Genomic DNA, 21,022 nt, shown 5'->3' with positions numbered 1-21,022 from the left:
ACACAATATGTTGCCAGATGACCAAGCCTCTGCCTCTAGGCTTAGAACAAGTATAGAAAGTAGCCCATCTCTTCCTGTGATTATCAGTCCAAGAAATATTTCCCAACATTAAAGAACCCTATGGAGATGATGGATTTCAATTTCCTCTCAGCTGACATTAGGCCTCCCTCCTGACTCCAGAGTCTGAAGAGCCTCGTTCTAATCTTGCCCCTGCTCCTTACAACTTGTGTGACCTTGGGCAAGTCACTAAACCTTTATGGGCCTCAGTTTCCTTATCTGTAAAATGAAGAGGTTAGACTTGGTAGTCTCCAGCATCTCTTCCAACTCTGGATCTTTGAGTCTGGGATCCCCCCATTAGCCTCTTTGGCCTCCACAATGGTTGAGCACCTCTCCTGGGCCCTGGGGGCAGCAGCCACTTGGACCGGTGAGGTGGGCTAGGAGAGCCTGCCTCCTGTGACCTTGCTGGGAGATCAGGCACGTGGCAGCCCTGAGTAGAGCCTGGGGCTGCCCACAGGCTAGCAGTGGAAAGAGAGCTCTTTGGAAGGGAGGCCTGCGCCCCAACACCAGCTGCTATTCTAGGTGCCCAGATCCTATCAGTTAGCCTCAGCATTGCATGAAGCAAACTGTTTACCACTTCTGACACAAGCGTCCATTGTTCCAGAGGCACCCACTGCTCCAGGCATCAGACAGCTGCCGAGAAGGCTGGCACTGCCCTCTGGAGGGCTACCTGGGGAGTGCTGGGGAGCCCAGCTGGGCTCTGGAGAGCCTTGCCAAAGGGATCTCAGGTGGTTGGGGCAGAGCTGGGAAGAGCCCTTCACTTGCCAGCTCACGTGGTTGTGTTCCATTTGCTTGGCATTTCTGTGACTGTGCTGTCTCACAGGACCTGAGAGAGGCTCCTTCTGTAGGCCTGCTGGGCCCCAAATCCAGAGCGCAGACAGGAGGCCATCCTCTGGCATCCAGTGGGCCTTTAGAGAAAGAGAGAGATGGGGAGAGGGAAGCAGGGCAGGGCAGGGCAGGGCAGGACAGATGGTGTGAAATGGGAAAATATGGTTGGCAAATTGGGGTACAGAATTTCATTGGCATTTATCTTGTCTTCTTCCAAGCAGGCCTAGTCCCAGTCCTATTTGCTGATGTTTGCCCTATTTACAAGCTTCCAGAGTAAGAATGACTAACCAGGAATCCTTTGTGTCTGGACACAGCTTTAAAGAACCCTCTCCCTTTCTATCCCTGCCCCCACCCAAATCATCCAGGGCAATTCAACACAGGTTTACTAAACACCTGCCCAGGATGCCCCACGGAGGTAGGGCTGGATTTGAACTGAGGTCTCTATACTACCAAGCAGGTTACATCATCCCCGCCCCCCCCCCCCAGGAGAGAATGGAAGCTCCTTGGGAGCAGAAACTAAGCAACTCCAGGCTCTCAGGATGCAACCCACCCCTCCAAGCAGTAGAGTCTGGTTGGCGGCTAGAGGGCTGGGCTGAGGTTTAGCAGGCCCAGTGCCCTTTGGGGGTGACTGTGAGCTGCAGGGCTTTGTCCTCTGCATGGGAACAGAACCAGAACACTGAGCTGGAAACTGGAAGCTGGGTTTGTTCCAAAGCATGCAAGCTTGGGCAAGTGATTTCGCCCCACTGGGCCTTAATTTCCCCCTCTGCAAAATGAGAGGGTTGGAAGTCCCTTCCAGCTGTAAGGCTGGTCCCTAGGACATGGCCTGTCTGGGCCTGTGCCAGCCCATCCCTAACCCCAGCCCTCAGAAAGTTCATTCTGCACCCAACAGGAATGCAAGAAGAACACCATGAACTTCCCAAAGTGGTCATGAGATTGGAACAACAGTAACAGTGAGTGCGAGGGAAAGGAGCCAGAGAATGTCCCCTTTTCACCCTGGGCGGCTGCTACCTCCCCCTTCGCTCCACAGAGAAAGGGCCCAGTTCAATGGACTCCTCCCCACAGCCAGCCTCTTAGCGTGTACCTCTCCACCGCTGGCCACGGCTCCCAAATGAGAGGAGATTACCACTACCCCACGCTGGACACCAAGCACTCCAGGAACGCCCTTAACACTTGGGGAATGGAGCTCATCGGTGGCCAAGCATGGTCACTTCTCCCTTCGGTATCCATCCCCTTCTCTTCATTGTAGCAGCCTTCCAAATGGTTTCCCTGCCTCCAACCTCTGCCTTCTCTGGCCGGTCTTCCACGTGGCTGCCAAGCTTCTATTTCTACAGCACGCATCTGCCAAGTGTGACCATGTCACTCAAGATGTTTCAGTGGCCCCTGTTCCTTCCCCTGTTCGGCTCCAAACCATCTTTCCTATGGACTGTCTCCTCCCCCCCCCCAAACTCAACTCTTACTCGCTGTTCCTGGTACCTAGAATTCCATTATCTCCTGTCTCTGCACCTTTGCCCAGGCTGTGCCCATATTTCAAATTCTCCTTTTATTCCTGGTTCCTTTCAAGCCTCAGCTCGAGCACCACAGCTCACCTACTAGAGCCGTTTTCTGATTCTTCCTGTTGTTAAAGCTCTCCCTCTGCCAGGCAGATTGCTTGGTATAGATTTTTGTATTGACCTGGCCGCCCACAAGCACAGTAGAGTGTGGGCTCCTTGAGGGCAGACTCTGTTTCCCCAGGGCCCAGCACAGTGCTTGCCAAGTAGGCACTTAAGGAAGGCTCAGAAGGCTGGGAGGGGATTCCTGGGGCTTCCTTAGTGTCTTTCCTTTGCTTCCTGTCTGTCTCTCTCAGACACAGACTGGGGGCCCCTTTTCCTTTCTCCTACCTGGGTAAGGGCTTTCGTTAGAGTGGGAGCTCCTTGAGGGCAGACTCTATTCCATTCTTGGTCTTTATATGGCCAGCACCTGGCACGGTGCCCAGCACACAGTAGGTGTTTACTTGTTAAGTGATTGCTCGTTTGGGGCAAGGTAATCAACCATTTTCCAGTTGGATCTTGGTCCCAAGCTTGGGCTTGAGCTGCTTATCTTTGGAACCCCACCCCATTCCCCCAGTGCCATCTCCTTTCCTTTTGTCCATCTGGCTACCAGAATAATTTCCCTTTTGGCACCCCCAAGCTACAATTTTTGATGTTACTGAGGAAGAGGGGAAAATCACACTAGCAGCAACGAAAGGGAAACAAAATCCAATCTGGCAGCTCTGGGGGGAGAGCAAAGACACAACAAACCCTAAGAGAAGGGAGTATCCCAGGGTGGGGGGGGGGAAGGGGAGGAGAGGGGGCAGGAGGGAGGAGGAAGAGGAGGAGGAAAGGAGGCCTGTCCCTTTAAGGGGATTGGCTGTCAATCAGAAAGCCCTTTTCTTTGGTGGAGAAGAGGACAAAGATATTCAGAGTGAAAAAGTAAAGGGCTGAGGAAGGAGAGGAGAGAGCAGCCAGGATTCTTCTTGCTGAACCAAGTCAGCCCCAAAGCAGGAGAAGCAGTCAACCCTAGTTGGAGTCCGGAGTCCCAAAGCCATGGGTGAGTTTGCCAAGAACTTTAGCCACAGACACAGGAAAGTCGGACCGGCCAGGAGCTCGGGGCAGGTTGGGGTGCCCTCAGGGCTTTTTAATTCTAGGATCAGAGCATTGGGTTTCTAGGGATTCCGGGATCAGAGCATTCGCTTTTGTATGTTAGTGACTCCTTTCCCTGAGGGTGCTGGGTGCATGCTACCTTAGCACTCCTCATTTCAGAACCCCGCTGGAGAACCCGCCAGCCCCCTGCACAGAGTTCTCCAGCCAAAGAGGACAGATTTGCCTTTCTCCCTCTGTCTGTCTACATTTGTCTCCATCTTCTTCCTTCTCCATCACTCTAAGACCTTAGTGGGGCCTGGGCCTCTCCTTCCCATCTCTTCTGGTCCACAGAGCACAGCCCCTCCTGTGGTACCAGGCTCAGAGCCTGCTGGAAGCTGTCCCTCAGCTGCTGGGCTCTGTCATCTCTTCATGGGTTGGTAGATTAAAGGACCGGAGGCTTTGCTGCCAGGTCCCAGCCCCACCGAGAAGCCTGGGGGTGCTGCCCTCTGGCACCTTCCCTCCTAAGCAGGGTCTTTGGGGTACAGCTATCCCAACCCACCTGGCAACCAAAGTGTCCTTCACCAGAGAGTGTACTTTGCTCCTGTAGAAATGCAGGCTTTGCCTGAAAATCTCAGTAGCTTCTACAGGAAGGATGTTCCGTCCACATGCAGCTCCAGTGACCCTCGGGTCTCCAGTCTCAGTAAGGCCAATAAAGGTCTTGGTAAGACGGGCATCCGTATCCTTCCTGATCCTTCCTGCTGGATGGGAAGAGAGTGAACAGAGTGCCTGACTATGTGCCAGGCACTGTGCTAAGTGCCGATTTACAAATATGATCATGTTTGAGCCTCATAACAGTCCTGGGAGGTAGGTGTTATTATCTCCATTTTGCAGATGAGAAAACTGAGGCAGATAGAAGAAAAGTGACTTGTCCAGGGTCACACAGCTAGTAAGTGTCTGAGGCTGAATTTGAACTCTGGTCTTCCTGACTCCAGGCCCAGCGCTCCATCCATTGAACCACCTAGATGTCTCAGTGTACAGAGGCATCTTTCTGCAGCCTTGTTCTGCAGAGGAGTCAGGAGCCCCCAGTTCTGTCACTCATTAATTGTGTCATCTTGGGCAAGTCACTGTCTGGGCCTCAGTGGCCTCCTGTAAAAGAAAGTGTTTGGATGTTCTGCCTCAGATCTCTGCCTTGGCTTCCCCTAGCTGTAAAATGAAGGAATTAGCTTAGATGACCTTTCAGCCCCATGATGTGGTCCAATGGAAATCAGGCTGGAGTTGGGGAGGACCAGGGTTTGAATCCCACTTCTGACACCCTGGGCAAGCCCCTTAAACTCCCTGAGCCTTGGTTTTCTCCTCTATATAATGGGGCTAATAATGGCACCTCCCTCTCAGGGCTGTTGCGAGACTCAAGAGAGCTAATTTGTGTAAAAGTGCTTTGCCAACCTCGAGATGCTGCCTAAATGTAGGCATCATATTGCTTCTACCTAGACGTTGGTTTCCTCACTTAGACAATGGAGATAATAATCATTGCTCTGACCCCTTAATAGGGTTACCAAAGGTCTCATGCAAAGCAATAAATGGGAAAGTTCTTTAAAAGCTATATTATACAAGCACATGAGGGCTTGATTTCAAGGCTAGCTCCGCCTCCCTGGGGTGGTTGAACCCTTCCAGAACAACCTCTTGGAGTACTCTAGGTGTTAATATCAGAAATACGTGGTCACCAGAGGAAGGTTAGTCTGAGGAAATGTCCTCTGGAGACAGTGGGATGCTGGGCTCCATTCCCTGGAGATAGCAAGCACTTGCCATATGGGCCAGGGAAGAGGGTACAGGGAAGTGGCTCCCGATAGGAAGAGATGAGGGTGAGGAGAGGAGTGAAACAGAGATGCAATGCCATCTTGCCAGCCAGGTGCTGGCTCTGGATTTCAGCAAGACAACACGGCCTCAGATAGAGGGTACTGCCAAAAGGAGGGGCAAAGTGTCCTGGAACCTGGCTCGGCGATGGGCCATATTCATTGGCTCCCACCTATCTGGTCAATGGGGAATATGAGAGCCCAATGAGATGACTGGGGCCCCAGCCAACTTGTAACCATGACATTGCAGAAAGCCGTGTCTGCCCTGGCCCCCAAGAAGGCTTGCAGGGATGGGATTTGGGGAGGCAGCAATGACAGGTCCTTATGATTTGGCTTTGGTGGGGGACATTGATAAGAACAACGGGGCAGAAGAAACCCCGAGGGGTGCCAGATTCTATGTTTTTTCGTAACTGATCATCCCTTTTGGAGCAACAAAACTTTGGCTCGTGGAGTCCAGCCTTTAAGACTAAAGGCTGTCGTCTGAGAACAGTGGCTGTTACCCTGGTAACCAGACATCTTCTACTTCACTTGAAGAGCTGCTATTTACTGAGGAGGAAGTTTGGGCTGGCTCAGTATGTGTGCTGGAGGCCCAAGAGAAGAGTCTGAAGGACAGGGCTCATGGCTCAGCCCGACAGCCCAGACCTCCAGGGGACAAACTGAACTCCATCCGCAGGCCCGATATCAGGGATCAAACGAACATGTTCTTACTTAGCCAATCTGTTTCTGACACAGCAAACTATGCATTCGGGAGCCCCTTTTGTCCCTTCTCTGCCCTCCTGCCCACCAATGCTAGGTGAGCAATGAACTCTGGGATAGGCAGACAGCAGGAGAGCACTGGAAAGAGCAGTTGGGGAGGGGGGGGGAAAGGATTCTCATCCCAGAAGGAAGGGGGGCATGGGAAGAGCCCTGGAATGAGAGTCAGAGGACTGACATAGGTCCAATTCCCACCTTGCAGCATTTTGGGTAGGTCACTCTCCCTCTTGGCTTCAGGTTCCCCATCTGAATGAGAGCGTTGGACTAGAACAATGTTCTTTAAGGTTCCTTTCACTTCCTACATTCTTTGGTCCTATGAGGCAGGAAACCGAGAAAAGGGTTTGCCTTTCTGAAGGTATTGGCAGCCAGAAACCCAGTGCTTCTAGACTTTTGAAGGGCAGGGGAGGGTGGGACCTGGAGTGGGGATTTGGGCCCTAGACCCAAATCTATTGGGAGTGGAGCCTGTTCCAAGGATGGCACGTATCCTTCCCTCCTTACAGAGGAGGAAACAGGCACAGAGATATGAGGGGCTCTGGCCAGGGTCTCCCAGGTCAGCAGTGCCACAGCACATGGCTTTGGTTGATCATTCTCTGGACCTCGTTCTTACTTCTGCCTTCCAACCATGGTGCTCAAGGAATGGCAGAATGGTCCAGAAGCTGCTGCCCCAAAAGGAGACAGGTCCCTCTAGTGGTCATCAAATGGCAGAACTTCAGGTCCTTTGCATGATCACCTGGTCCAACGAGAAGACCTAAGACTCCAAGAGGAAGGGGCGTGGCTAAGCTTCCTCCACTAGCTGACCTCAGGCACCGGCCACACTTCATCCCCAAGCCGATCCCCTCGAAATAGATGGCCTCAGGGTTCATGTACCTTCATCTCCCCTCCCCCAAGATGGCTTTGGAGATCTCAGCTATTGGTCCACGGAGCCCGAATGAGGTGCAAAGACAGCAAATGAGGAAGGAGCAAAGACGTGGAATGGGGAAGGAAGCCAGCTTACAGATAAGGCTTTGTCCAACTGCACTCATCTTGGCAGCAAGGGTCATTGTTTATCTCTGCCTCTTCCTGCTGTTTGTTATTTCAGTCCTAGAACCCACCCACCAAACCTCATCCATCCCCAGTACCAGTCACGGCTGCTCTAGCATTTTGGACCTGTCAGTTGCCATAAGCCCCTATCAAGGAGGGCTCTGTTGACAGGGGCAGGGCTGAGAGTTGTCCCTGGGTGGAGGGGGCAAGATGAGTTCCACATCTGAGACTTAGAGATGGAGCCCGCTGTGTCGTTTAGGGTACCTCTATCTCCCCTTTTGTCAGATTAAAGGGATTGGCTAGAAATTGTGTAGGGCTACCTTTTGCTGTCCTTGTTTTTCCATCCTCTAACCTTAAATTGCTGCTGGATTTTCGCCTTTGAACCATTCACCAAAAGGAACAAAGACTTGGGAAGCTAGCTTCTGGTTAAGGTGATGGCTTCAGGTGGTATCCTGGTCCTTGCAGATTGGCATTGGTTTGAGGGATAGTTCTTCAGTCCTTAGCAACTCCATCTGGTAACATAGCTGTGAGCGCCAGAGCCCCGTGAAGGATATTGAGGACAAAGTTCTTCAGGTCCAGTGATGGCTTCATCTGAATCAGACCAAGTGGTCCAGCCAACTTAGTGAGTTCACCGAGAACGACCTCCAGCCAGCGCTGAGCTGCCCAGAACCTTTTTGATTCAACACTGTCTTACACTCTCCTTTGATGTTTTCACAGGTTTTAGTCTAGCTGGAGAGACAGGATCACCAGAGTCCAGAATCTTAGAGCTGGAAGGGACCTCAGAGGTCACCAAATCCAATCCCCTCATTTTCCAGATGAGGAAACCACGAAGTGACTTGTCTAAGGTCACAGAAGGTAGTAAGTGGAAGAGCTGGAATTTGAATCCAGTTCTTCGGCTCTAGTCTAGCACTCTTTCCACTGTACCACGATGCCTTCCCAAGACTATCAGCTTCTTGAGGGCAGGCACCAGGATGCATCATTTATTTTCTTCATGGATTCTTGTCAGAGTCTTCTCAACTATTATTGTTTTTCACCATAACACATTTAAATCTCGCTCTAAAGTTTGCAAAGGATTTTTTCCCAAATGATATTAGGATGTAGGTATTTCAATTATTATTGTCCCCATCTTCAAGTCCGGGGCACTTTGTGCTGTGCCAGTATGGGAATCAAGAAAGACTTAGATTAAACTCCTAACCCTAAATGTGTGCTGAATGACCTTCTGAGCCTCAGTTTCCTCATCGGTAAAATGAGAATAATAATACCTGAAGCATATGAGTAGTCAAAGGTTTGATTGCATTATCCTGAGGAGTCTGGGATTATGACATCTCTCTGTGGATGCCAATGCGTTCTTGACAATGAAAGATTCTAATCTGGAGAGCATGTGTCTCTTCTAGATGCAAGCAAACCATTTGACCTTCTGCACTGCTAATAGCAATGAATGCCTATTGGATCTCATTTAACGTGCTGTAAGGGGACCTCGGACTGCCATGTGCATTCCAGGCGCCCATATTCCTGGCATTTCCTATGTGGGGTCTGAAGTTTGGAGACATAACTAGGGCGGGGCTACTGAGGCTGTTTGCATGCTCGAAGTTTCTGGGCCGCATCGAGGAGCTCTCACACAGATTCCTTCAGCGACATCGAGGCCAGTGGAGTAACTAAGCCCCCTGCCCACCTGACTTTGCTTTAATTACTTCCTTTTGATTTTCATACCGTGAACTACAAAGTTGCTTTTAAGGATGCTTTTTGTGGCTCTGCAGACCAGCCAGAGTTGCACTCTGAGAATGCTGTTGGAGCAAATGGCCTTGTTGCAAGCACTGATTTTCACTTCACTGGTCCTGGTGCTGGTGCCGGTGCTGGTGCTGGTGCTGGTGCTGGTGCTGTCCCTGATCCTAGTGCTGATCCCGGTGCTAATGACTAGTCTGTGTCTGTCCTTAGTTGGGTTTCCAGTATTACTGAGGAGCTGTTTCTAGCTAACAAGCAATAGATTTATCCGGGGCTGTTTATTTTAGCCTTGACATTAGATTTTTTTTTTCTGAAACTCGTGCTTTTCTCTCCCATTGTTTTGAGCTGCAAATGAGGCACTAAGAGAGGTATGCTAAGGTGCTTGAGGTCTAGGGAAATACAGGATTAAAGGAGGACAGAGAAGCAGTTGGCAAACCAGGCACCTCCCTTCCCCACTCCCAGTTCAGCCTTTGCTGGAGCTAGGAGTATCCTAAAGGAAGGTCTTCCAGCTATTTGAAGGGGCATACACATGCAGAGCAAATGTGCTAGGCTTGGGGGGAGGCAGAGCTTTGGTCCCACTGGCTTTTACTATATGGGCCTGCCCTATTTGGGGCAGCCTGGACAATGGCTGGTGGTTGCTGTGGGTGGCACCCTTAACCCTCCACTCACCAGAGAGTCCTTCTATCACTCCTCCCACCCTCAACCCCTAGCAGCAGAATCCTAAGGAGGCTGGGCCCTGGTACAATAAAGCTCCTTTGTTCTGGAAATTGTGGAGTACTCTGTCTAAATCCTGACCTTGTGCCAGGGTGAGAAGGGAGCAGTGGGGTCACTGACCCCTCCTAAAATTGAAGGGCCCTTCTTTAGGAGAAGAGATTAGGATGAGAGAGAAGAGGGAGGAAGAGACAGAGTTGGAGACACAGAAGGAAAACATCAACACTGTCTACCTCAAAATTTCCTTTTCTCTGAACTCAGAACAAAAAAGAAGCAGGACTGCTTGGGAATAAGGAATGTACCTTTCCTTCACTCCCAAAGGCAGAAGACTCATTTCAGGGGTTGTGCTAAGAGGCACCATCTCTCTGTCACTCTTACACATTTGTGTAGGCCCGGGCCTGTCAAAGCTCTCTTTTGGAAAGCTCTTGCTGACTAAACTTGGCCTCCATTCTCAGCAGTGACATGACACTGTTCGAATCTCAGTAGAGTTCAATGGTCAGTTTTGGGGACCACATCTTAGAAGGGCCATTAACAACCTAGACCATGGCCAAAGGAGGGAAGCCGGAAGGGCGAGGACACACAGGCCAGAGAAGAATTGGTTGAATAGTTAAATGAACTGAGAATGTTTAGCCTGGAAAAGGAAGGGGAGACTTGAGGGGTGGGGTGGGCATGACAGCTGTCACATGGAAGAAGGATAAGAATTGGACTTTTAAAAAGTGTTTGATTTTATTTTTACATTGCTACAAAACATGACTTGCCTCCCTCAGCTTCTCACCTCCCATAACTGAGAAGTAGACAGTTGAGCAAAGCAGACACGCGGATCATGTATGACAGCAAATGCCCCCATTGTCTGCCAGGGACACCTCTCAGCTCTAGAGGACTGGCTGAAGCACGCCCCATTCAGAACCACGCTGGATCTGAGTTCCAATGTTCTGCTGTGGTTTTCCTTTCACATCCCTGTGGACATTATAGAAGCAGTTCTTTTGGCCCTGTTCCTTGTGTAGCAGTTCAAATAGAATTAGACTTAGGCCGCTCGGTCCTGGAGGGAAGAACTAGGAGTCAGGGGTAAAAGTGACAGGAAGGTGGGTTTTAATCTTAGTAGCAGAAAGCCCAAACTTCCAACTTTAAGTACAACGCACTGCTTCAAGAAGTATTGAGCTCTGAACACCTTTAAGTAGAGGCTGGATAAACACTAGTTAGGGATGGTATAGACAGAGAGGATTCCTGATCTGTATCACTTTTGTAAATATCTGAAGTATATGGTTGAGTGAAATAGTCACTTTGCCCAGAGGCTGAATCCTCTGCTGCTGCTGCTGCTGCTGCTACTGCTACTACTATTACTACTACTACTACTACTACTACTACTACCACCACTACCACTACTACCACCACCACCTCCAATAAAGATAATGATAATGATAATAATAATAATAATAATAATAATCTCACATGTATTTAAGCCTTTAAGGTATACAAAGGACTTTATACATATTGTCTCAAGCCTGACACACTTACCACAGTCAAGGCACCTGATTTTGTTGCTATATGACCAATGACTTCTGTTTGGGTTGGGTTTTGGTGTTAATATGTGGGCTTTTTTAAAAAAAAATTTAATTGAATTCTTATTTTCAGTTTCAAATTCTCTCCCTCCCTCCACTGGCTTCCCCTACCCATTGAGAAGGCAAGAAATGCAATACTCATTATACATATGAAGTCATGCAAAACATATTTCCCCATTAGCCATGCACAGACTACTCTTTGGTATGCTTTGAGGTCCAAGCCAGTGCTGTAAGGCCGATGAGTGGTAGGAAGTAGAATTTACCTATTTAACTCTCTGAGTCTCTGCTTCCTGTCTCTACTGAAGACTTTGGACTCAGGGATGTCAGAGGTGCTTTTTAACTCTGCCAGTCTCTGATTATCAGTCCTGCCTGGGACTGACATTCCAAGGATCCTAGTGATTCTATGCTTGCTCTGTGAGTGAAGGCAGTCTTCAGATTTTCACTGAAGTTTCCAACTGGACTGTGCCAATTATCATTTTGTGTCCCTATGGCCAGGGCTGAAAAGAAAAGGCTGTAGGTCTGAAGGAAATCTGGCAATAGGTTCCTTCTTTCCAGGTAAACTCTGCTTTAAGAAAAGCCCTCACATGAACATTCCAAGCTGACCAAACAGATGCATTTTCTTGACTTTATAAAGGGATCCACAACAGGCTTATTTGTTTTAAATAACAAGGTACCCTAACACTTGAAGCATGATTTTGAACTTCGCTCTTCCTGACTTCAGGTCCAGTGTTCTACAAAAGGTGTTTAGATGGATTTCTCCCCTTGGATAAATGGGGAAGGAGCAGTTAGTCACGTTCTTTCCTTCTGCCTTTTAGGGGTGCTATCAAGAGGAAGGCCATCCCAGGCCCTGACATGGGTCCCAGGCTTTCCTAGCCATTTCGTTCCCCGTTTGGCTTCTTCTTTGGATGATGGGGTGGTGGCTGGGGGCAAGCTCTTTCCTACATTGAGTCACATGCACCTGCTCCTCTGGGTGGGTCAGGAGACTTGGTTTGGAATCTTAGCTCCATCAGGGACTGTTGGCACTTTCAAGACACCTGCTTCCCTTCCTTTGGGATATTTTCCTCATCACAGAAAGGCAGTTTACACTTTATTGCCTTCTTATAAAGTCTCTTTATAGCTGCTTGGATAGGATAACAACGTGGTCCATCGGCTGCTGAGAATGGCCAAACTGGGATACAAGGAACAAGGCAGCCATACAAAATTTAAAGAAATCATCAGGCCTTGAGAGAGCAATACCCTGTTCACATTTGTCAGTAACATCTTCTCCCCTGGTAGTCATTTCTACCTCCTTATACCGTCTGCCATATTTCTAAGCTAAGAGAACACAGACATTGTCCTGAGTAAACTCATCCCAGGTTCACGCAGCTCCCTAATCCAGGTAATACCAACCATGCACCATGGTGAGAAGGAGGGATGGATGGAGAGAGAGTGTTGGGTGTGAAGAGAGATGGACCTTGGTTTGAACTCAATCCACACTCCCCATGGGAACTCCTGAAGGTCAAGGGCTGCTTGCTTTTTGGTTTTGTGTGCCTAGCATGGTGTCTGATGCACAGTGGGTATTTAATGGATGTTTGAGCTGAAATGAAGCCCTGCTCTGAAATCTCACTCACTGTTCAGCTTTCATCCATTCTTTACCCCTCTGTGTCTCTCTGAGCTAAGAACAAGCATGCAGGAACGTGGATGATTCTTTTTATGACCCATCTCTCCAAGCTCAGCTTACGTGACAATTCCTCCAGTTAGCCCAAAGGGACCACTCACTCAGAGCTCCTGGAGCCTTTGTCTGTACCATCAACGCAGCACCTTATATTGTGGAGGATCTAGTTGGAGTTGCTTTTTAAAGGGCAGAAGCCTTTTGAGGTCAGGATACACCAGAATTGCTCACAAAGTTCTTTTTTTTTTAAATTTTTTTTTTTCCATATGCTTTTGAGTTGAAAATTTTTTCTCCCTTTTTCTCCCCCCCACCCTCCCCAAGACGGCGCACAATCTGACATAGGCTTTACGTTTACATACCCATTAAACATATTTTCACATTAGTGAAGTTGTAAGTAAGAATTAAAACCAACAGGAGGAACCATCAGAAAGATGAAACAAAACTCAACAGAAGGTAAAAATAAGTGAGAGCGATTCGACTTCCATAGTTCTTTCTTTGGATATGGACAGCATTTTCCATCCCGAGGCCTCTGGAGATGTCTTAGATCCTCGTAATGCTGAGAAGGGTTCAGTTTAACAATATTAGTCATCGCATAACGTGGCTGTTATTGTGTACAAAGTCCTCTTGGTTCTGCTCACTTCACTCAGCATCAGACCATATAAGTCTTTCCAGGTTTTTCTGAAGTCAGCCTGTTCATCATTTCTTATAGCACAATAGTATTCCATTACATTCATATACCACCACTTGCTCAGCCATTCCCCAATGGATGGGCATCCTCTCAATTTCCAATTCTTTTCCACCACAAAAAGAGCTGCCATGTATATTTTTGTACATGTGGGTCCTTTTCCCATTTGTTTGATCTCTTTCACAAAGTCCTTATTGATGGAATGGAAAAATAAAGCAAGGGAACCAAAAGGAGAGGCTTGAGTAGACTGAATCTCCCCCAGGTTCATCTTGATTTCTTGTGGGTCTTTCTAGGCCTGGTTTCCTTTTGTAGTATTTGACAAATACATTTTTTCAGACTTTCAGGGAAAGGTTGTCACTTCCCTTGTCTCATTCTGGCCTAAAGTCCACCAGCCCTCCACTGAGAGGAGGGAGGTCTGTCTGCGCATTCATTTTCTGGAGTCATTGGTCAACGTGTTGAGCTAAGCTCTGATGTCTTTTTTAGTGCTTTCCTTTACATAGTTGAAGTTTTGCATGTTATTTTTTGAGTTCAACTTACTTTGTTTTGCTTTAGTACATGCAAGTCTTCCCAAGCTTCTCTGAATTCTTCATCTGCTGCAGTTTGTTTGGCCAGTAAGTACTCAAGCAGCAGGTACAACTGTATTTTTCAAGCCTGAGAGAAAACAGGAATCAGTCCGTTGCCGATTCCAGAGCACTGACTGAGTCTGGAATTTCCAGGATCTAGTCTGGGGACTTGATGTAGCTACTCAATAGAGTTTATGAGTATGAGGATGGGGTGCTTTGGCAGTGTGATCACAGTTGCCCCAAACCTTCACTTTCTTTCTCCCCTCTCTCCTAGGCTTGTTAGAGTGCTGTGCAAGATGTATGGTCGGGGCACCTTTTGCTTCCCTGGTGGCCACTGGGCTGTGTTTCTTTGGGGTGGCACTGTTCTGTGGCTGTGGACATGAAGCACTGACTGGCACAGAAAAGTTGATTGAGACCTACTTTTCCAAAAACTACCAAGACTATGAATATCTCATGAATGTGTAAGTACCTTCCTTTTGCCCTTCCTGGAGATATGCTCTGCGGCCTCCCTCCCCAGCCCAACTGCGGCTAGAACTGGCTGTTAGACTTAGCCCCTGATGTACCAGCAGGGACTTGATGCTCAGCAAGACGGAACCCCTTAAGCCTTCTTTCTGGGGGCTGCCCCCTTTCCAGCTCCTCCTGAGGAAGAGCTCTCAAGCTCAGAAAAGAGCAGACTGCCCACCTACCTTCTGTTTGCTCATGTATTTTCTGTCTAACTTCTGCTAGGTGTGGTGAATATTGATTTAGTTGGACCTTCCATCAGGGTAGGTATGGTGGCCTCAGGGGAGGCACATTGGCTGCTGCCCTGGGGGCTCAGGCCCAGGACGAAGCATCTTTCCGCCAAGCTTCCCTTGTGTCTTTTCTGGGTGATGTTACAACAAGTTAGATCCTCTTTCTTCATCTCTAGCTCACCTCCCGTCCTGTCTCCTTTTGAGGTAGCATCCCAGAAGGGTCAGGACGAGGAGGGTAGCGCCCAGGTACTTGGGGATACAGGGTAAGTGAGGCTGGCCAGTGGCTGGAGCTGGGGTGTGTGTGCCACTGTGGACATGCTGTCTTTCTCCACCTTTTCTGCTGGGGAGGGGGAGCAGACATGGATACTTCTAAAGAGCATCTCAAAACATCGTCAAGCACTTTGCTTTGCGAAGGAGGAGCTGGACCCTGAATAACAAGGCTTTTCCTCTACCCACCCTCCCCTTTCTGTGTCTGTTGCTCCAGGATCCATGCCTTCCAGTATGTCATTTACGGCACCGCCTCTTTCTTCTTCCTTTATGGGGCCCTCCTGTTGGCTGAGGGCTTTTACACCACTGGTGCTGTCCGACAGATTTTTGGCGACTACAAGACCACCATCTGCGGCAAGGGCCTGAGCGCTACGGTAACAGGGGGCCCGAAGGGGAGGGGTTCCAGAGGCCAACATCAAGCTCACTCTTTGGACAGGGTGTGTCATTGTTTGGGAAAATGGCTAGGACATCCCGACAAGGTGATCATCATCAGGGTTTTGTGGGAATAACAAGGGGTTGGGATCGTTTGGGGTGAGTTTGTGGCCTCGTTCCAGCCCGACACTGGGCCCTCTGCAGGGGCCAGCTGTCGAGGCCTGGGAGGATGGCCATTCCGGAGCAACAGGGTCTGGAAGAACGCGGTGCCCAGCTGACTCAGCCTCCTTTTCCAATGGGTCCCTGGCAAAATCAGTTTCTAAAAGGACAAGGTGGTCTTGAGAAGTGATTGCTCAAGCAAGACATTTCTAAGTCCTCTGCTGGCATGCTCTTTTTCCTCCTAGGCTAAGAAGCCATTTTCTCAACTGGCTCAATTTCACATCTGCTAGAGTTATGCTGAGGTATCCACAATATAACTGGAGAAAGAGTGGTGGCAATGAAATGATTAGCAGGAGTCAGAAGCTGGGCAGGCCTGGCCTCCCAGCCTGCTTCTCAGGCCCTCAAAGGGGTTGGACTAGATCAGATTGCTCCATACAGGGAGTCTGTAACAGTCCCCTGCTAAGGCCAGGGGTGGTCCCCATGTTCTCCATCAATGCTCTAAGGAGCTACTACCCCCCAGCCGCCAGCACTTGGCTCAGAAAAGTTGTCTGTGAGCCCCAGCTTCAATCTACAATTGGCTTTGGGTTCTGTTTGGGGGCCAGAAGAGTTCCCAACTGGGAACATTTTCCAGGCTCAGCCTAAGGCAGGAGAAAGATGGGGCACAGCTTTCTTTTGAGACCTGCTTTGGGGTTTTTGCACCTTCTCTGCCCAGGAACTAACTTTTACACCTCTCTAACCCAGGGTCCCCAGGGAGATAACTGTCCCATGCCACCTTCTCTCATTTCAATTGTTGGTGATCTCTGGTGTCTGGCACACACCACTCAGGGATCTCCAGGCTCGTGAGTCTGATTTCAAGAGCTTCTTCTTGGTAACCTCCCTTTCTTGGTCATTTGGGTTGTTTTTCTAGTTCGTGGGCATCACCTATGCCCTGACAATTGTCTGGCTGCTGGTGTTTGCCTGCTCTGCTGTGCCTGTCTACATATACTTCAACACCTGGACAACCTGCCAATCCATTGCCTTCCCCAGCAAGACCTCAGCCAGCATAGGCAGTCTCTGTGCTGATGCCAGAATGTATGGCAAGTAGAACCTGGTGGACTGGGGAGCTGGTGGTCAAGACATGAAACCCAGGGAGGGGGGAGGCAGCAATCCCCAAGGGCATGGAGGAGAATGGGTCATCTGGCTCTATCTAAGCCAGAGAAAAGACAATTCAACAAGCATTTATTTAGCATCTACTAGGCATAAGACACTAAAGCAAGACAGTCCTTCCCCTTAGGAAGCTTACACAGCACATACACAGGGAAGTAGAGACAAGGGCAATTTGGTTGCCTGGGTTTGAGGCTGATTAAAACATCCCCAGAAGGCAGATTCAACTCTCTGCAGGCTTGATTTTCATCTTTTTTTTTTTTCATCCTTACCAAGTAAATTGAAGCCTGAGTAATTTTCTCCCCACCGTAGGCCTTCCTTGGAGATAGTGGGACTTTTCTAGCCTGGTCTTCCTGCTGAAGGATATTGCTATTTCCACAGCAAAGTAGGCCCCTAGGCCCTACAGACTTCCAATAGAGCGTTCACCTTTGGGGCAGGGCACCCAAGATCTTCATCTTCCTGGGAAGAGCACTGACATCTGCAAGAAGACTTTCTTTGGGTCCCAGGCCTCCACTGAGTGGACCGTGACTCATATTTGTCTTGTACAGGTGTCCTCCCCTGGAATGCTTTCCCTGGAAAGGTGTGCGGCTCCAACCTTCTGTCCATCTGTAAAACTGCGGAGGTGAGTGGCCCATGGAGGTTACTGGCATCGAGGGCACCTGCCTGTGGCCGTCAGCACAGGGCATTCTCAGCAATGGCACCATGGGCTCATCTGAGTCACTCCAGGCTTGGGCTAAGTTGATTTCCCTTCCCTCCCCCCACCCCCTTGCCCCGAAGCAGTCAACGTCTTTGAGGAAGGCTGGGCCCAGTGGACAAAATGGCTCAAGGGAAAGGACCTGAAGCACTTTTTGGGGAGAGGGAACTTGCTGCTTTTCTTCTGGGGAAAAGACAAAAAGCTGTATGCAGTTTTGTTCACAGGTTTTGCAAAGCCAATCCAAACTTTCTTTTAAGAATGTTTATTTTATTTTAAGAATAAATCAAGATTCTCTTCTTAATCCTTGCTGGGAGACAGAGAGGCGCTATACTCAGAGGAAGTAGAAGAGGGGTAATTCCCAGGGAGGAAGAAAGCAGGCTCATGGGCATGCCTAGTGGGCAAAGAGCTCCTGGTTTGGGATCATGAAGGGATTTTTAGGAGAGCACTGAGCACCCTAGGACATTCTACAGGGGAAAGCAAAGAAGGCTCAGTGCATGTCCTCAAAAAGGTCCCCATGTAGTTGGGGATACAGAATGCACATGTGAGCCGACACCAGGCCATTCGCGTGCTGCTTTCCTGGCGTTCAATGCTGGCTGTTTCCTTGCAGTTCCAAATGACCTTCCACCTGTTTATTGCGGCCTTCATCGGGGCTGCAGCCACCCTGGTTTCCCTGGTGAGTTTTAAGCCTTTGCTGTTATCTTGGCAAATGTCCTGGACTAGCTTAGGTAACGACCCTGCCTAAAGGCAGGAAGAGATGTCCTACTGGCCCCAGGAGACACCTGTGGCCAGAAGACACTGCTAGAACACAATAAGAGCTGTGTGCTCTGGGCTACTTCAGTCTGATAACTGGTATCAAGTCAGGAAAAGCAGATGGGAAGGAGAAAGAGGATGGGTAGGAAGGGCCAGGAGGTCTGGAGGAGCTCTCAGATTCACAGTTCAGAGGAAGTGGCTGCTGGCAGGCCTCCACTGAGCACTTGCTAGGGGGTCAGGCTCAGGCAAGAGGTGCAGCCATTTCCCATGGGAGAAGCAGAGAGGTCCAGCTGTCACCCTCTCCATCTTGCTACAGTCATCTGACATCAGTGGTATCAACAGCCTTGCCATTTTAAAAAAAGGCCCAGAAAGATTCATTAACTTGCTCCTACTAACAAAGCAGAGAGCTGGACCTCTTAGTCAGAAGAGCTGGGTTCGAGTCTTGTGCTCTTCCACTATGCTTTGAACACGTGGGCTGTGGCCATTTAAAGGAAGCAAATCAGAGAAGGTACCCAGTCTAATCTGCAGGAAGAAGGACTAGCCACATTGTTTTGGGTAAAACAGGGAGTTTTCCTGATGATTCACACTCTTTTTTATTTTTCACAGCTCACTTTCATGATCGCTGCCACGTACAACTTTGCTGTCCTGAAACTCATGGGCCGAGGCACCAAGTTCTAGTGTCCAGGACAGCACTTCCCCAGAATCCCCCTTCTTTCTCTAACAGCCGGGCTCTAACTCCACAGCCGGGCAATGCTGCATCTCCCATCTTAACTCTCTGCCTTCAGTGCTGACTGGCCCTCCTCGTAATCAACAAGTGTAACAAGAAAGGAGAGACTCCATGCTGGAGGCCATTCTCTGTCATCTCCCTTCTGTCCCTCTTTTAAGCATTGGCCTTTCCAACTCTTCCTGCTAGAAATGGGAAATGGCAAAGAATGGGACTTCCTGGCACAAAGAAGTGTTCAATTTTTAAGCATCTCCCAAGGACCAGGTGGTGCCTTCAAATCACCAAGGCCCTTCCATTGATGGGTAAAAAGGAGAGAGAGAGAGAGAGAGAGAGAGAGAAGAGAGAGAGAGAGAGAGTGAGAGAGACAGAGAGAGAGAGATCACTTTCTCATCACCCTATATAGGGGCCAGTGATCTCCTTGTTCTACACAATGGAGCCCTCTCTCCTCTCTTCTTACTACCATTTGAGAAGGGAGGATTGCCCCTGTAAACATGTGAAAATTTGCCCAAATCTGCCTACTGCAGCTGGGAGAAGAGGGTCAGAGCAAGGATCTTTCAGCTATGAAAGGAGAGCATTGACCCTGATATGATGGAATATTTAAGCCTTAACTCATCCAACCTTACTTATAGCATAAGGGAACATGGCATGTGTGTAGATGAGGGGACCCTCAGCCTTACGCATTGATAGGAAACAGCAACATTAAGCTCTTAGCATCTTATCACTAAATAACTGTGATAACAGCATAGCTACCATGACAACCCTGTGGTTTCCAAGGAGTAGAGAGGAACACCGGTTTGCATGAGAGACACTAATCCAAAGAGAGCAAGGGGCTGATGGTATAACCTAAGATGCCCCTCTTCTAGCCACCGGCTGACTCTTTGGATTCCATGCCTCTGCATGCCTCCCCACTCCACCCCTACCCCATTAACCAGCTGTGTATGATGCCCTCCACTTGGTCATACCTTCACAATGGTGCTCTTTTCCTGGGGTGGTGTTTGTCTGGTAACCAGTCAGTGGCTTGAAGATCTTGATTTGTTTCTGACCGGAGGAAATGTCACATTTCCCATTTTTTTCTCATTCTTTACAACTTTGATCTCGTGCCTGAAAGAGCTGCAGGATAATTGTTTGACTATTAAGGTTGTTTTTCTTTTATGGGAAAAGGGAGAGAAACCATCCTGAGTACTATTGAAATATGGCCATCTCTGTGCAAAATGCAAGGCTACAGGCGGGGCCTTTGGTTAAGAACATTGCTAAACTGCCCTTTTGCACTGTGCAAAACAAAACTCCATTTGAAGAACCGACTGGGTCATTCTTTCGAGCCAGGGAGGGAAGATGTGATTTAGTACTGTCCTATGGTATTTGAGAGAGGGAGGGAGAGGGAAGTGGGGGAGAGAAAGAGACAGAGAGTGCAGCTAAACAGAAGAGCACACTCTCCCTCAGGAAAGTCATGTGAAGTGCCTTTCGAGAGAGGAAGGCATCTGGAAGCTGGGCAGATTCATCCTCTCTTTCTTTTTCTGCTTGGATTTTGCTCATTTGGTGCAGGACTGTAGCTCTTATTGTAAGATTTCGTTCTTCCTTTTTTTTTTTTTTTTTTTGGTGCCCAAGTAGCTTCAGCAGCATTCATGAAAAGGACGACATATTTCTTCAAACAAGATTAGATAAGCTGTGTGGGAGGGGGGAGGGAAAAGATTTAGTAAGAAACCAATCAAGATGAAGGAAAGTGAAAGTAGTCTAGGCCTTGAGTTTTCTTTTGATTTAACTTAATAACCAGCCTTTCCTCAACTTCCCTCATATATCTACACCCACACACAGTATTTAATCAACTGAAAGTATCTTCTTCATTGCTGATTTAGAATTTCAACTTTAACATATATAAAGGATAAAATCTTTAGAACCTTCTTACAAGATGAATTTTATAAAATTAAAGAAAATAAATTAAAATTGTTCTCAATCAAATGAAGTTGTCTGAGTGCATAGTTTTGTTTGGCACCCTCATACGTATGGTGGCTGGTGAACGACCCTAGTGTTGGTTTACCCTGGAACAAGTCCGTGGAATGGCTTTTTTGGTGGCGAGCAGGGGGACAAGGCAGATGATTCCACAGCAAGAGGTGGGCCAAACAAGACCAAGGGTTCTTAGCTTACACAGAATGTTCACTGAGCTTGCCTCACAAATCTAGTAAAGGTCA

At 48.7% G+C, this 21,022-nt stretch overlaps 1 protein-coding gene across 2 annotated transcripts; it reads left to right on the top strand.

The window, feature by feature from the left end:
* The first annotated feature begins 3,281 nt into the window (after positions 1–3,281).
* PLP1 (proteolipid protein 1) lies at positions 3,282–20,792 on the top strand. Of its 2 annotated transcripts, none has more exons than XM_020963470.2 (7): positions 3,282–3,450; positions 14,271–14,457; positions 15,212–15,368; positions 16,433–16,601; positions 17,217–17,290; positions 17,970–18,035; positions 18,719–20,792. In XM_020963470.2, the coding sequence occupies exons 1-7, from the start codon at positions 3,447–3,449 to the stop codon at positions 18,788–18,790; spliced, it is 729 nt and encodes a 242-aa protein (XP_020819129.1). In that variant the 5' UTR covers positions 3,282–3,446; the 3' UTR covers positions 18,791–20,792. The 2 variants fall into 2 exon arrangements, with proteins under 2 accessions (XP_020819129.1, XP_020819128.1); XM_020963469.2 differs by having other exon boundaries at positions 15,212–15,473.
* The last annotated feature ends 230 nt before the right edge of the window (positions 20,793–21,022 follow it).

This window comes from Phascolarctos cinereus, unplaced genomic scaffold (genome assembly GCF_003287225.1).
Source record: "Phascolarctos cinereus isolate Bilbo 61053 unplaced genomic scaffold, phaCin_HiC Scaffold_8;HRSCAF=390, whole genome shotgun sequence".
In the NCBI taxonomy this organism is placed as follows: Eukaryota; Metazoa; Chordata; class Mammalia; order Diprotodontia; family Phascolarctidae; genus Phascolarctos; species Phascolarctos cinereus.
This window is presented reverse-complemented; position numbering and strand designations above follow the sequence as displayed.